Genomic DNA, 16,915 nt, shown 5'->3' with positions numbered 1-16,915 from the left:
TGGTCAAAAGTAGTGCAATATGTAGGTAATAATGTGTCATTTGGGACGCAAACTGTTAGGCTCCCACCTACAGATGTAGGATCTTAATTTGAGCCAGTTTGCTACAGCAGGAAAATAATCCTGCAGCAACAGACAATGTGAATTATTATGTGGATTATAATTCAGGGTTTGAGGCATTTTTCGTGAGGACAAATCAAGTTTTAAAGTGGAAATTACAAACTTGAGAAGCCTTTTTAAACCTTGAATACACATGCTGTGCAGGAAAATTCTCAGCAACAAAAAAATTATCCAATTAAGATCTTACCTTTGTACAGGCCACGAGGGTCCATTTTTTTTAAATCATAGGGTTGTCATGCCAACTGCGTTCAATTACATTGGCAGGTTTTGCAGCAGAATTATCATCTCTATGGGGTGTAGTTAGATAAAGGTCAAGTGACAAATAAACAATGCCATCGCACTATACTCTAACTGATACTCAGTCTAATTCTCTCTCAATCTTCCATCCCCTCCACTGTACCTCTCCCTGTTTCTTTCCCTCCCTGGGTGCCATTTCCCAACTCTTCTTCTGCCCTCTTTCTCTCTTCTTTTCTCTCTCTCACACTCACGCTCACTCACACACTGTCTCGTGCCCCCCCGTCCCCCCCCAATGCTTTCCCTCTCTCCATCTCCCAGAGTCTACGTCACCTGGGCATAGTGAACCTGGAGTGTATGTTTGAGACTCCAGAGAAGGTGTTTGTGGTGATGGAGAAGCTTCATGGAGACATGTTGGAGATGATCCTGTCCAGTGAGAAAGGACGGCTCCCAGAGAGGCTCACCAAGTTCCTCATCACACAGGTGAGTGTTTGTGTGTGTGTGTCTACTCCCATACGGGGGGACTTTAAAATATATATTTTTTTATAAATGTTTTAGGATACATGTGAAATATGTAAAATTAGACAAGTAATATATTTGTCCAATTGTAATGTTCCACGAAATGAGTGCTTTTTGTATCCCTTTAAGTTAAGTAGCAATAATTCACCAATATTTCATTTTTTAATCTTCTGTTATATGAAATGAAGTGCCCTTTAACATGGAGAATTCAATAAATCTACATTTCAAAATGAATAAAATTCAGCATTTGGACATGTCCCTCTGTGTACCCTCTGTGACTTCTAGGAAGATTTAACGTTAGCTACCGAGCTAACAAGCGAGAAGTTAACCAATGATCTTCAGGTCGGCGCTCTAGAAAGAGGCAAGAGTTCCCGACTTGGAATTCCGCGTTGGATGACCGTTCATAATGTATTTTCCAAACTGGTTTCCCCCCCCGGGTTGAACGCACTGAAGTCTGAGATTTCCCAGTTCCGAGTTTCCAGTTGTTTTGAACGCGGCAGTCGTCATGCTGGGTTGACAGCATGGCCAATGTATTCAACCTTTTCTGTTGCGTGTGAATGTTTATCCTTTTAAGCTTGGAAAAAAATATACTTTCAGACAGATGTTTTAAATCCTTAAACCCAGACTTGGACCACACACCCTCTCCACCGAATAGCAGGCAGGGGAAGCAAAACACTTGCAGTTAGCCATTAATTCCTTCCAAACCACTTATTGTGTCTGTGTCCAGCGTCTGTGTTCTTTTGCTCATCTTAATATTTTCTTTTTATTGGCCAGTCTGAGATATGGCATATTTTCTTTTCAACTCTGCCTAGAAGGCCAGCATCCCGGAGTCGCCTCTTCACTGCTGACGTTGAGACTGGTGTTTTGCGGGTACTATTTAATGAAGCTGCCAGTTGAGAACTTGTGAGTCGTCTGTTTCTCAAACTAGACACTCTAATGTACTCGTCCTCTTGCTCAGTTGTGCACCGGGGCCTCCCACTCCTCTTTCTATTCTGGTTAGGGACAGTTTGCTCTGTTCTGTGAAGGGAGTAGTAGTACACAGCGTTGTACCGGGTCTTCAGTTTCTTGGCAATTTCTTGCATGGAATACCCTTCATTTCTCAGAACAAGAATAGACTGATGAGTTTCAGAAGAAAGTACTTTGTTTCTGGCCATTTTGAGCCTGTAATCGAACCCACAAATGCTGATGCTCCAGATACTCAACTAGTCTAAAGAAGGCCAGTTTCATTGCGTCTTTAATCAGCACAACAGTTTTCAGCTGTGCTAACATAATTGCAAAAGGGTTTTCTAATGATCAGTTAGCCTCTTACAATTATAAACGTGGATTAGCTAACACAACATGCCATTGGAACACAGGAGTGATGGTTGCTGATAATGGGCCTCTACGCCTATGTAGATATTCCACAAACAATCTACCGTTTCCAGCTACAAAAGTAATTTACAACATTAACAATCTATCTATTTCTGATTAATTTGATGTTATTTTAATGGACCAAAAAAAGTGTTTCTTTCAAAAACAAGGACATTTCTAAGTGACCCCAAACTTTTGAACGGTCGTGTGTGTATATACACACAGTAGGAAGAAAAAGTATGTTAGAATTACCTGGATTTCTGCATAAATTGGTCATAAAATGTTATCTGATCTAAGTCACACCAATAGACAAACACAGTCTGCTTAAACTAATAACACACAAACAATTATAATTGTTCATGTCTTTATTGAACACACCATGTAAACATTCACAGTGCAGGCTGGGAAAAGTATGTGAAACCTTGGATTTAATAACTGGTTGACCCTCCTTTGGCAGCAATCACCTCAACCAAACGTTTTCTGTAGTTGCGGATCAGACCTGCACAATGGTCTGGAGTAATTTCAAATCAAATTTTATTGGTCACATACAAGTCATTAGCAGATGATATTGCGGGTATAGCGAAGTGCTTGTGCTTCTAGCTCCGACAGTGCTGTAGCATCTAACAAGTAATGGCATATTTTCTTCTGTTGAAGCCATTCTGTTGTTGATTTACTTCTGTGTTTTGGGTCGTTGTCCTGTTGCATCACCCAACTTCTGTTGAGCTTCAATTGGTGGACAGATAGCCTGACATTCTCCTGAAAAATGTCTTGATAAACTTGGGAATTCATTTTTCCGTTAATGATAACAATCTGTCCAGGCCCTGAGGCAGCCCCAAACCATGATGCTCCTTCCACCATACTTTACAGTTAGAATGAGGTTTTGATGTTGATGTGCTGTGCCTTTCTTCCTCCACACGTAGTGTTGTATGTTCCTTCCAAACAGCTCAACTGTAGTTTCATCTGTCCACAGAATATTTTGCCAGTAGCGCTGTGGAACATCCAGGTGCTCTTTTGCAAACATCAGCCGTGGAGCAATGTTTTTTTTGGACAGCAGTTGTTTCATCCGTGGTGTCCTCCGATGAACACCATTCTTGTTTAGTGTTTTACGTATTGTAGACACGTCAACAGAGATGTTAGCATGTTCCGGAGATTTATGTAAGTCTTTAGCTGACACTAGGATTCTTCTTAACCTCATTGAGCATTCTGCGCTGTGCTCTTGCAGTCATCTTTGCAGGACGGCCACTCCTAGGGAGAGTAGCAACAGTGCTGAACTTTCTCCATTTATAGACAATTTGTCTTACCATGGACTGATGAACATCAAGGCTTTTAGAGATACTTTTGTAACCCTTCCAGCTTTATGCAAGTCAACAATTCTTAATCTTAGGTCTTCTGAGATCTATGTTGTTCGAGGCATGGTTCACATCAGGCAATGATTCTTGTGAATAGCAAACTCAAATTTTGTGATGTTTTTTTTATAGGGCAAGGCAGCTCTAACCAACCTCGTCTCCTTGATTGGACTCCAGGTTAGCTGACTCTTGACTCCAATTAGCTTTTGGAGAAGTCATTAGCCTAGGGGTTCACATACTTTTCCCAACCTACACTGTGAATATTTAAATGATGTATTCAATATAGACAAGAAAAATACAACAATTTGTGTGTTATTAGTTTAAGCACACTATGTTTGTCTATTGTTGGAACTTAGATGAAGATCAGATCAAATTGGATGACCAATTTATGCAGAAATCCAGGTAATTCCAAAGGGTTCACATACTTTTTCTTGAAGCTATATACGTTTGTTTTTTTGTTAGCTTTTTTGCTAAACAGGTGGCTCTGCCCCACATGCGCTGAATGACGGGTCGCCACTAGTTGTACGATGTATAGATTTGGTTTGAATCGATAAAAACAAAACAAAAACTTAAGAAAAAAAAAAAAGTGCCCAAGATCTATTATTTAGTTGATTAATAAAATAAATACTTACTGTAGGCATTTTTTTTCTACCTCTTGAGATGGGAAAACTGTTTTTTTACATTGTGTCATAAAGAGCACATGTTCAAGGTGCACTATGCAGAAATTGCTATTTGAAAATTACATCGCCGAAGTCGAAGATCGGTAGGATGGTCAGTTTTACGAGGGTATTTTTGGCAGCATGTGTGAAGGATGCTTTGTTTGCGATATAGGAAGCCGATTCTAGATTTAATTTGGATTGGAGATGTTTAATGTGCATCTTAGACTTGCTTTCAATGAGAATGACAGATCTCACATTTCTATGTGAATTTAGTTCGGATCACCCAAAAAGTGACATTGTCTTATTCTGGTGACAAGACAATCGATGCTTGGCAGCCGTTTGAAAAATGAAATATCATGCTTTTTGGTCCATAATAATCTCATGTAGGCTAAACACTGCGTATACAAAACATTAAGAACACTTGCTATTTCCATGACCATAGACTGACCAGGTGAATCCAGGTGAAAGCTGTGATCCCTTATTGATGTCACTTGTTAAATCCACTTCAATCAGTGTAGATGAAGGGGAGGAGACAGGTTAAAGAAGGATTTTTAAGCCTTGACACAATTGAGACATGGACTGTGTATGTGTGCCATTCGGAGGGTGAATGTACAAGACAAAATATTTAAGTGCCTTTGAACGGGGTATGGTAGTAGGTCCCAGGCACACCGGTTCGTGTCAAGAATTGCAACGCTGCTGGGTTTTTTTCAGGCTCAACCCTTTTGATGCATATAATCACATATTTGTCCCTGCAGCGTACCATCGCCAATATGTGATTGGAACAGTAGCAACAGAATGTATGATGCCAACAAACGCTTCTAAACAGCATTGTTGTCTGAAAAGCATCTAAACAATGTTTTGTACTGATGGGAAATAAAGGTCTTCACAACGCTCTTCCTCAATTTCACCTTTTATTGTGAAAAATTAAATGCGAACTTAATAGCATCACACAGAATACATCCACAGCCAAACTCCTTCCATAATCCAGTCTATATAACAGGTTGCACTGACAAAAGAACTAAACATAAGTTAGTGACCTAACAGCTAGACATGTTTACAATGTACCACATCTCTGGTGAGCACAAGGGAGAAATGCAACATTATTTAGAAAAGAGATGCGTGTCGGCTAATTTGTTTTATGATGGCAGCCATGTTTGTTTATGTTTGACAAGCGAAAACTCCCTAATCCCCGAATGCCATTCATTTTAAGACGCAAATCAGTCAAGTCAAAGATGGCTGCGCCCATTGCCCGCATAAGATCTACTTGATTTGGCAACTCACTTTGGCAGCTCGAGCTTAGGAAGGTGTTCCTAATGTTTGCTGTTCTCAATGTACTCTGCAGATAGTGCTGTTGGCTAGAGATAACGCTGTTGGCCAGAGATAACGCTGTTGGCTAGAGAGCACGTGCCAATACCAGAGTGGACACACTCGCTATATAACGCAGCATTTTTGTGAGAAAACCATTGTCCTTCTTTTTTAATTTTTTTTTACTTACATTTTTTATTTGACACACGGGAATTTAAACCCAAAATATATTTGTATGTGCACTATGTCATCACAGACAGCCTTTAAATAGTATATTTATTGGAACCAAATCTCTGGTAGGAAAATGCAGAGTTTAGAATATTTCGCATGAAAATCTGTCGCCAGTTGGATGGAAACTAACTACTGATCAATATGTAAAGAGTGATTTAAAAAGCCAAATTAGTAACCACTCTAGCTACCCCGTAGACTAGATGTCAGGGCCCTGAATTTCTGGAATATTGTCAGGCATTTATATGCATTTTAGTAAAGATGCAAATTTGAAATGCATTTCAAATATACTTTTTTTTTTATCTGCATGGGTTTGATACTGTTTTTCATAGTTAATTTTTTTTACGCCACATTTTAATAAACTTATCTAGGTGTGTTTGTGTGCGTTTCCTACAGTTGTATAGTTTCTCAACCGCTGTGTGTGTTTCTCATATTTTCTCACATCATGAAAATAAACCTGCAGTTAAACCATCGAAGTGTCAAATTTACTTCAGAGTTTTGTTGGTTCCCGGTCGTGTTCTGTAGTTATTCACTCCACAGATCACTCACTACGTAACACATACGTCCTTCCTGAAGCGGATGTTTTCCTTAGGGGTATATTCTCACTCTCTGTGTGCGTTTTGGTTTCCTGTTTACAGCCCAGAGAGTCTAAACCATATCCTGTGTGTGTGTATGTGTGTATAGATTCTGGCAGCCCTGAGGCACCTGCACTTTAAGAACATCGTCCACTGTGATCTGAAACCTGAGAATGTCCTGCTGGCCTCTGCCGAGCCCTTCCCCCAGGTACAGACACCTGTCATCACACACACCACGACTCTACACATCCAAGCTAATGTAGACAACCCTTAACTCAATGTAATGCACCTTCATTCATATTATACAAATTCACCCCGACTTTATTCCACTCCAAAGCAGCAATTCACACACGTCTGTCTGTCTGTCTGTCTGTCTGTCTGTCTGATTTGCTTTATTGGCATGACCTAACAATATACACATTGCCAAAGCTTACTTTGGATATTTATAATATGGAAATAATAAGAATCAAAATTGTCAACAGGACAACAGTAACAGCAATAACCAAGGGTCAAAATAACCATACATTCAACAATACTAAGCATACAGTAGAGGACATGTGCAGGGGGATTGGTCTGTCAGACACTGTCCCTCATCTTATGGCAGGCAGCAATGTAGTGCACTGCCAACCCACAGCTCTCTGCGTCCTCCCCCAACAGGACGGGTAGCCTACTCTCATCAGAGAGGTCTTTAAAACCTTGCTTGAATAAGGGTTTCAAATTTGGGGAAATGACACTCCAATTGTTTTATATTTTAGACATTTTGTCAGGAAATGCAGCTCTGTCTCAGGTTCTGCTGTGGTTGCACAGCCTTTCCTCTACAGGGGAGCCAGGTTTTCCTGTGTCTTCCCTTCTCAATGGCAAGGCTGTGCTCACTGAGCCTGTACTTTGTCAAGGATCTTTCTAAGGTTTTGATCACTCACTCTCTCTTTCTCTCTCTCTCACTCTGTCTTTCTCACTTTCTCTCTCTGTCTTTCTCACTTTCTCTCTCTCTGTCTGTCTCGCTGTCTCCGTCTGTGCGCGTGTATCCAGGTGAAGCTGTGTGACTTTGGCTTTGCCCGTATCATTGGTGAGAAGTCGTTCAGGCGTTCGGTGGTGGGCACCCCGGCCTACTTGGCCCCAGAGGTGCTCCTCAACCAGGGCTACAACCGCTCCCTGGACATGTGGTCTGTAGGAGTCATCATGTACGTCAGCCTCAGTGGCACCTTCCCCTTCAACGAGGACGAGGACATCAACGACCAGATCCACAACGCTGCCTTCATGTACCCACCCAACCCCTGGAAACAGATCTCACCTGATGGTAAGACACACACACACACACAAGACACACTTGTGCTCATGCATGACAAATGCAACTGTCTTACGCAAACATGGGTAAGTCTATCTAAATATGCAGGTCGTTATGGCGTTCACACACTGTTCTCAACTGTGTGTCTGTGTTTCTCTTCAGCCACTGACCTGATCAACAACCTGCTCCAGGTGAAGATGAGGAAACGCTACAGCGTGGACAAGTCTCTCAGTCACTCCTATCTACAGGTACACAAGTCAACAGAAGCATGGTGGCGATACAAAGGTCCATTACCTACAGTGGAGACACGAGGCCACCTAACTTACTTATTTCTCATGTTTCTCTCCATCCTCTTTCCTCCTTCCATGCTCTTCTCTTCTTCCCCTCCTCCCTATCCTCCCATCAACCATCCCTCTCTCCCTCCATCCCGAACCTCCCTCAATCCCTCCCGCCCTCTCCAGGACTACCAGACGTGGTTGGATCTGAGGGAGCTGGAGACCAAGCTGGGCGAGCGCTACATCACCCACGAGAGCGACGACTGTCGCTGGCAGATGTTTGCCCGCGAACACACGCTCCCCTACCCGGCCCACCTGGTGCCCCCTCTGCCTGCGCTCGGCTCTGACGATGAGGACGCAGACATGCAAGGGCTCACCGAGAGGGTCAGCATACTCTGAGAACCTGGAGAGCCAGGACCCACGCGGACCCAAGGGACTCGGACTGACCCAGGGAAGCGAGTAGAGAGAGAGAGAGAGAGAGAGAGAGGGGATGGATGGATGGAGGTCTGGAGAGTGGGGAGGGGGAGGCTGGGAGGTTTAGCTGTTAGAAAAGCGCCTTCTATTGAGATGATGCCGCTCCTAACCGTCTACTAATGGTGTCCCACTCCGGCCCTAGCCTGTCCAGTCTCCAGACCCCATCCTTGACCCCTCTCTCATCGGTCTAGCTTAGCTCTTCCACCCTTGAACTCTTTGAGTGTAAGATATTTGCTCTTCTGTATCCCACAAGGCCATGCTGTACTGTACCCAGTGGTCAGGGGATGTGTAGAATATTGTTGCTTGCAGTGTGCTCATTCAGTCTAAGCTGCAGTAAGGCAGAGGTCAGTTTGGGTGAAACACTCAAAATGCAATCTAAGCTCCTGGCAGAGGCACAACTTGCATCTTTCTATCTCCGAAGTCTGGGGAAGCACAGGGATCCCCTGCGTATTGTGACGAGAGACGGGGATAGAGACAGACAAAAAAACTTGAAGGACTCGGATCAATCCACTTACGTGGGACTTACATCCACCCATAAACAAATCCTTATGAACTGTTTTATTGTCATTGAACGCGATGACTGGAAGCGCCCTGCCTGTACTGTCAGAACGGTTTGCTGCAGACCTCGAAGAGTTTAATGGGGACAAAGGAGTCATTTAGTGCCTGTAAGTGGTAGATAAAGGGCTTCTAACAGTAGGCAGCAGACCAGCGCTCGTGGTCTGTCATGGTCTCCGAGGAAATCTGCCGTTTCAAACGACGACAGAAGAAAACAAAGCCGGAAGTGGATGTAGCAATCGAGGATTGCACCTTTTTTTTTAAACCACTGATACTTTCCTAGTTGGCCCAGCGTCATTATCGATGACGACTTTATTAGTGAAGACTCGCTTATCATCGGAAGTGCAAATTCACGAGTCCTGGTGATTCGAGGGTGTCCTAGACCCGTAGACATGCACGGTTACAATGACGGGGGGGTGCTATTGCTCTTCTAGTTAATGTAGAAAGACGACCGACTGCCCATCTCTGGCGTCAACGTTAAAGTGTGGGAGGAGGGCTCCGATATCGATGGCTGACTATGAACCTAGCATGTCAACTCGTTGGATGTCCACGTGAGGTCGATTTTGTCTAGAGGAAAAGCATTGTCATGAAGGAATATTGTGTACATGTGTAACCATATCTTTATGTAGTGTAGTCAACATATGCCCGGTGGAGAATGTAAACCCATGGAAGGTCCCAGCATTTATATGTGACACCGATACAAACCATGACGTACAATTGTTCATCTGTGTCATTTTATCTGGCGTGTTGCCTCTTGAACATTGAGACGGAAGATTAGGGGGGGAAATGTGGAAGGCTGGGGCGAAGCATAGGAGGGAATAATGACGGTGATTATGCATACCGCTCTTAAAACGTTACCTGCTCAGAATTTCCATCACACTGGAGCATATACACTATGTGGATTGAATGACAAATTGAGTGTGGTAAATATGTAGCGAGCGTCCAATAAATAATCAGCGTGTATGGATGATGTTTTCCTCGCACGATGCTTGCTCCCCTTTTTGATTGACAGGCCAAATGTCTGCCTATTTAATACATCATCATGGGTGGCCTGCTGCCAAGGCCTTTTCACAGCCTGTAAATCAGCTCTCCTAGGTAACGAGTGTAAATGACATGCTACACATGGACAGATGGGAGAGAACTGGGGCTTCAGATGGACATGGGGGGGGGGACAAACTCATTCCACGGAGGGCCGAGTGTCTGCGGATTTTTGTTCTTTTCTTACAATTTGTGTCCAATTAAGACCTAAACAACCAGATAAGACGAGTTCCCAGCTAATCAGGGACCTTAGTTGTTCCATAGTGGACAACGGCGGAGAGAAAACTGCGGAGACTCGTCCCTCCATGAAATGAGTTTGACACCTGTGCCACTTGTCAGGACACAAAGCCAGCGTTTTGCATTATTCTACACAAGCATATTATGAGAGCCTTGTGGCCAGCTCTGAAAGAAAGGACCACTTGTTAATTACGATTTTTCATATGTAATTTAGCAGGCGCTTTTATCCAAAGTGACTTAGTCGCACATGCATACATTCTCGTATAGGTGGCCCCAGGGGGAATTGAACCCACAGCTCTTGAAATTGCAATGCTCTACCAACTGAGCCACAGGACCATGCTGAATGGTGAGAGCTCTTCACTAGACTGCTGGGTCTGCCAGAGGGACAATTGTTACGCTTACTGTCTTGGAAAGGTCAAGAGGGGAGCATGGTTGGAGGATAAGTGGCCGTCTCACCCAGCAGGTAAAAAAAAAGACATCATACTCTGAAACTATTGGTGGCAGCAACAAACCCATCAAACCTGGTTTCAAATACATGTGTATTTGTTATTTAAATACTTATTTTCTGTGTCTTTTGAGTATTTTCAAATAATGTGGCCCAAATCAACTACTTCTATTGGAAGTATTTGAAGTATATTTTGAAAATGTTCTATAAATAGCCTACTATTTCAAAGTACTTATTTCAAATGCTATCTTTAGAAACCAGGGTTAAATGCATGGGATATATTTGAGTGAGTGTATTTAAGTATTTTCAAAAACTTTTCAAGGGTTTTTCCAGATACATTCCAACATTCAACTAGCTGTCTTTTCAATAATAAAAAAATATTTAAATATATCCAAATGTCTTTGAAAGTAATTGAAATACACTAAATAGTATTTTAACCCGGGTCTGAAACCCATACTCGATTGTTTTAAATTATGTGATGTGATCCACAAAGCAGTCAAGTTATGGAAAGGGGGTATTTCAATGATAGGACAATGCCTAGACTTTTAGCTGCCATGGCAACAGACAATAGGCCTACGAGTATACATATTCGACTAGTACGGTTTTCGTCTCGCTACAATGCCAAACAAGGTCATCAGTTGGAAGTCATCACACGCACATCCTGGTGCCCATCCTGTCGAGCTTGATCTGTGCATGTTGGTAGGCCTGCTGCGGCTGCATACATGTTCTAGTTGGGCGCAACTCTTTCATGTGCTATTCTATCAAAACGGTTGTTGATGTGCACGGCTACGTTTCTGGTACATTTGAGCATGCGGTAGGAACCAATCTACCTTGTGTTATTAGGGCTCTGACACAATACTAGTTGTGGATTTAAAATGCCCACTCGTGTATGTCATCCTGGAGCCAGGCCGAGAGGGAAAGAAAGACAGAGGGAAAAGACCGAGAGAATGACTGAGAGAGGGGAAATGGGGAGCGAGATGGAAAATATTTGAACATTTTGCGGTAAAGCATGTCTCAGTACCCCACCTCTGCTCTCCTCCCCTGAGCTCAGTTAGTTCCCGCTGCGTGCGTCTGCCAAAGCTCTGCACTGCATCATACAGCAGTTATGTCGACGCCTGTTTCCTGTAGCGTTCTTTAACGGTTAATATCAAGGTGATCTGTACTTAGCAAGTAGGAAAATACCAGTTGGGTAGAAATGGCATGCACAAGACTGGTGACGGTCTTACTCTGCTCCGAGTGCACAACTGTGAGCGTGTACGTCCAACGGTGTGTCTATCGGTGTTCAGAGATTCATTCTAAATAAATATTACTAAGGCCTAGAGATGAAAGACATCCGCATAGCTGGTGTTTTGGCTGTGTCGGAGGTGGAACTGTGTTGGAGCGTTACAACTCGGTGAGCAGCTGCTCTTGCACGACTGTCATGAATCCGCACCTGCCTCACTCACATTGGAAGTTCAGAACGAGAAAGTGTAGGCTATGTCGAAATAATGACGCTCAAGTAGGAAAATCACTCGACTAAATAATGAGGATTTCTATCATTCCCATGGAGGTGTAGATTACAGCTCACATTCTAGTGTTTGAACTTGTATACAAGGCTGCATGGGATTTCTGTTGTGACTCTGTGCAGCCAATGGCAATGTCTGCCAGGAGTCACCTGTGCATTTGACAGCTCTATTGCAGTTCCACTGCTGACACTGCCAAAACAACGCTATGCAATTTTCAGCTAAAGCGAATCTGGTTGAATACAGCCCTTAATTAATACATTGTAGCCCAGAGGAGAAACTGATATCTCAGTGATTCCTAAAAGATGGGACAATCCCAAACTTTATTTTCACAAATCAATTTTTCTTCATATTAAACATTTTAAATATATATTTTGAGAGCATGAGCTATCACACCATGTAACGGAAGAACCTCATAATTCTTAGTTGCATTTCATTTAGGTCAACTTGATTTAGGTCAACTCTGTCAGACACCATAAAAGACATTTCCTTTTTTTTTATTGAAGTGTTTAAAAGCCTTGATTGTTTAATTTTAACATGGGACAATTCAAGTATGTAATTACAAGTCTCCAAAGTTTGAGAGAGAGAGAGACGGAGAGCTATGGCATGCTCCAGGGATCAATTTTGTTAGCATTTTGGCATGTTTTTCTAGATTCAGAACATGAAACAGCATTTGTAAAGCAAACATTATCCCTTAGATCTAGCACAGGACATATGTCAATAGTTTAAGCATGTGTTGCAGAACAGTGATGAACAACAAAACAAATCTGAATATTGACAAAAAGATCTCAAGGTGGATGCTGTCAGTGACGGGGTTGATAAGCCACTGACAGTTAACATATGCTCAAAACGGACATATGTTTGCCTCTAAAATAATATCGAACCATTCTATCAGAACTTTCCGCACTCTTGACGGAGTTGACGTTAGACAAAAATCTGAAGGAGTTTGTTTTATGGAATTGCGGTGTTAAGTTCCCCCAGCAAGAAAAACTGAAAATGTCGTTCGCTTTGAATCAAAATCCACGTTCTATCTTAAAATAAAAATCCACTCCAAAACTGTAATTAGGTATTTTTTCCATTAGTCCACCGTTGATACAGTGGCAAAATATTTTCAGGCATTTCAGCAGTCAAGTTGTCAAGATATTGGACTTTCAAGAAGGAAAGTGATGAGTCATGATGATGTGACAAGGTTTTGAGTGATTTCCTTTCATCCAGAGTTGATCGTTTATGGTTGTGACCATGGTGATTTCAATATTGTTTGTTTAAATCTATCAAAAGAAATGTTATAGACCATGAGTTGTCTTGCCCCCCTCCCTAAAATATATATATTTGTGTATATATGTATCCATGTTATACTATATTTAGTTTGAGCTGGAGAAATATGGTCATGGGCAGGTAATTTATTCTTAAACATTACTGTTGCATTGTACAGTGCCTTAAGCTGAAGTCTTCCCATCACAAGTTCACTTTAACAAAATAGTTGTCAACAACAGAAATGAAACATTTTGTTATGAAGCCTTTAATCAACATGGCTGTATGTTCCTTGGACCTAAACAGGGAGATATCAGCCCATTTATTATAAACTCTGTAGGAGAAGATGGATGGGTGCACAGAGGTGAGCGCTGGCTTTGGTCTCTCTCTGAGATATAAGAAAAGCCTGGAATCTCTCATGAGTTATTTAAAAGAGCCGGACTAGAATATTCCCGGCAAGAGGAAGCCGTGGTAAATCAATAGAATGGCCTTGATGCATTAAGTGGAATTTCAGCCCCATCCATTTTCCCTTCACTGACATTATTTATTTCACTTTCACGTCAGCTTGGTTTATGTGTGTTGTTCCATGGATGAATAATGTCACAATGACATCCAGCACTGTACATTTAGTATAAAGTTGTTTGTGTAGGAGCTTATCAAAGATTCTTACAGGCTTCAAAGCTTAAACTTGAAAAATTAGAACTACATTATTTTTTTGTACCCCTTTTTCTCCCCAATTTCGTGGTATCCAATTGGTAGTTTACGGTCTTGTCCCATCGTTGCAACTCCCTTATGGACTCAGGAGAGGCGAAGGTCGAGGTCAAGCCGCACTGCTTCTTGACACAATACCAGGTTAACCCGGAAGCCAGCCGCACCAATGTGTCGGAGGAAACACCGCACACCTGGCGACTGTGTCAGCGTGCATGCACTCAGTTGCTAGAGAACGATTGGCTGGCCGGCCCAACGCCCCCCTCACGACACTGGGCCAAATGTGCGCCGCCTAATGGGTCTCCCGGTCACGGCCAGGTGTGACACAGCCTGGAATTGAACCAGGATCTGTAGTGACACAGCCAGCACTGTGATAAAGTGCCTTAGACTGCTGCGCCACTCTGGAGGCCCTTATAGGCTACATTTCTGTTGAATTTGTGACACTTGAGCGTAACCAAGCTGTCACTTCTCCAGGGACGCAATATTTTATGTGTGGGAGCGTTTCAGGAAAGACAACTCAATCAAGCTAAGTGCATATTCTATAGTCATAGCTGATGTAAAATGTCCTACATGGCAGTAGCTAATTTGAATCTGCCGGGAATAAGACTAAATGCCCATTCTGAGCGCAACACACACACACACACACACAGCATAGCAAGAGAGCAGGGAGGGTGCCGAGAAAGTAAGCCGTTTTCATAGTATCGGGCTACTTTTACAGTAGCTGGGCTACTTTTACAGTAGCCCATCACACAATGACTTTGTAATGCAGAACAGAGTCAAAGTTTGCCTACTTGCTTCAGTAGGCTACACACTGTATGGGTCCTACATATAAGACGTACCAAAAATGTAGGCCTATCTGAAATGCAGCCATATACACAACAACTGACTGCACCAGGCGTTGAAGAAAAACACCATTTATTCAGGACCATGGACAGAAGGCTACCTCCAGTCAGAGCAATGAAAGGAGGACTTAAAAAAAAAAAAAAAAAAAGCACTTCCAATTTCAGCATCACCTCAGAACGCAACAAATAGGCTACATTGGTCATTGTCACCATGCCTGTGGAATAATGCAAAACTGTATATCGATCAATAGCAATTGGACCCGCAAAAGCAAGCAATGACATTAAGAATCACAGATGCATCTAAAGTATGCATTGAAGTAAAAAGCAAAGGCTTAAACTATACGTTACATCTGCCAAACAACCAGTAGGCTTACATGAGGGAAAACCAATGAAATAACCCTTCTGGCACAGCGGATAGGGCCATAAAGGTTGTAGCTTACCATTTAGACACGTGTTTTTGCCTCCTCCATGTTGTGTTGAACCTCTTGAGAAATCTCTGATTCCATTCTCCTTCCTGACGAAATATACTTGCCAGGTCTAGTTCAAATGCCAGCTGGACCAGCTGGGCTTTCCGTTGATGTAACATCACTCAGTAAGCTCTTTAGAGTGGAGAAGGAATTTTCACACACTGCTGTCGATGTCCCAAATGTTAATCCAAACCCATATTTCAGTGCCAACAGCACAGTCGGCATTGATGACAAAGGCCTGCCAAATCTTTTAAAGACCACTGAGTGGGATCCATTTGTTGTTGCTGGCTGTGGTTGCGATTTCACTTTGCAAGAGTCCAAACAATCTGCTTCCACTGGTTCAGTTTTGGTTTGATCAAACAGGTCCGTCAGGTGCAAGTTACTAGTGGCTGGGGAAACGGCGGTGTAGGTGCTTGTCGTGATGTTACCCTTGTGCAGCTGGTGCTTGGCCCTGGCTCTCCTCCATGTTGTTGGTCAGCAGGCAGTATGCGCGATGGACGGGTATTACATTTGCTGCAAGGCTCCTCAACCTCGGCCCAGTGGGTAGGCCCAGTGGGCTGCTTGGTAAGCTTGGCATCTACATGGTGGTCCTCCGTTTTTATGCTCTTGGCAGTGCCTAGCCATTTTCAAAAATCCACGCTGATTAGCCAACTATAAATATTCAGCTCACTGCTACCAAAAGTTAATGAAGCTAGTAGCTACTAGCTAGCCTATTAAAACGGTCAATTTTACCCTGCCCTGGGTGGAATCCAATGGGTTTCCTAAATGAAGGTAATGAAGATGGTACCTTATGACAATGAATGGCTAGGTGCCCAATCACAATGCATTTTGGGATTTTAACTACTAAACATTACATTATTACATCCCCCTCAGATCATGAGCCCGTACCCAGCATAGCCTCTATCCCGGGTCTGTGCTATTGGCAGGCCCGACAACTCTGCATTGGCAAAATTCATAAACCATTTGTTATGTTTATGGGGAAACAAAACTGGGGGGTATGTCTAGGGGGTCCATGCCATGTCCGGCTTTGCCACCCCCCGTACTTTGCCAACCCATAGAGGCGGCTCTGTCTCTCGTTTCGTCTCTCCATCTCCCTGTTGAGCACAACACATCCTCACTTCCGGACAGATTTTCCTCTCCAACTCCCAACTTCTAATTTCTGACCGCATCTCTGAAACTTATCACCGCTGACAATTGTAGACTATCTGCTCATTTACCCACATACCTTCATGCCTTCCTGTACATTTCCCTGCAGCAACGTTCATTCAACCTCAAGTGCATATTGAGAGAGTTATTACAAGACAAAATGCAAAGATGGGATGATAAATATTAACACGGAGTGTAGGGCAGGTCAGTTTATAAAGGATATTCGTTTCCCATTCCCAGTTGAATTGTGACTGTGATACACATATTTCCCTCTATTAATTAATAGGCAGATGCCGTCCAAGTCATGTAATCTCCGGATGTGATTTACTTCTGGTACGGAGATGACGTTAGAGACGA

At 42.8% G+C, this 16,915-nt stretch overlaps 1 protein-coding gene across 1 annotated transcript in view; it reads left to right on the top strand.

The window, feature by feature from the left end:
• LOC118385872 (serine/threonine-protein kinase D2-like) overlaps positions 1 to 9,905 on the top strand; it is a 55,238-nt gene extending 45,333 nt beyond the window's left edge. Inside the window, exons 14-18 of the mRNA XM_052525563.1 lie at positions 673 to 834; positions 6,443 to 6,541; positions 7,363 to 7,630; positions 7,781 to 7,866; positions 8,080 to 9,905. Coding sequence (XP_052381523.1) covers positions 673 to 834; positions 6,443 to 6,541; positions 7,363 to 7,630; positions 7,781 to 7,866; positions 8,080 to 8,292 — 828 coding nt within the window. The 3' untranslated portion in view covers positions 8,293 to 9,905. The remainder of the gene's footprint in view (positions 1 to 672; positions 835 to 6,442; positions 6,542 to 7,362; positions 7,631 to 7,780; positions 7,867 to 8,079) is intronic.
• Positions 9,906 to 16,915: the final 7,010 nt, after the last annotated feature.

Source organism: Oncorhynchus keta, chromosome 1 (assembly GCF_023373465.1).
Source record: "Oncorhynchus keta strain PuntledgeMale-10-30-2019 chromosome 1, Oket_V2, whole genome shotgun sequence".
Lineage (NCBI taxonomy): Eukaryota > Metazoa > Chordata > Actinopteri > Salmoniformes > Salmonidae > Oncorhynchus > Oncorhynchus keta.
The sequence above is the reverse complement of the archived record's forward strand: the minus strand, read 5'-3'. Positions and strand labels throughout refer to the sequence as shown.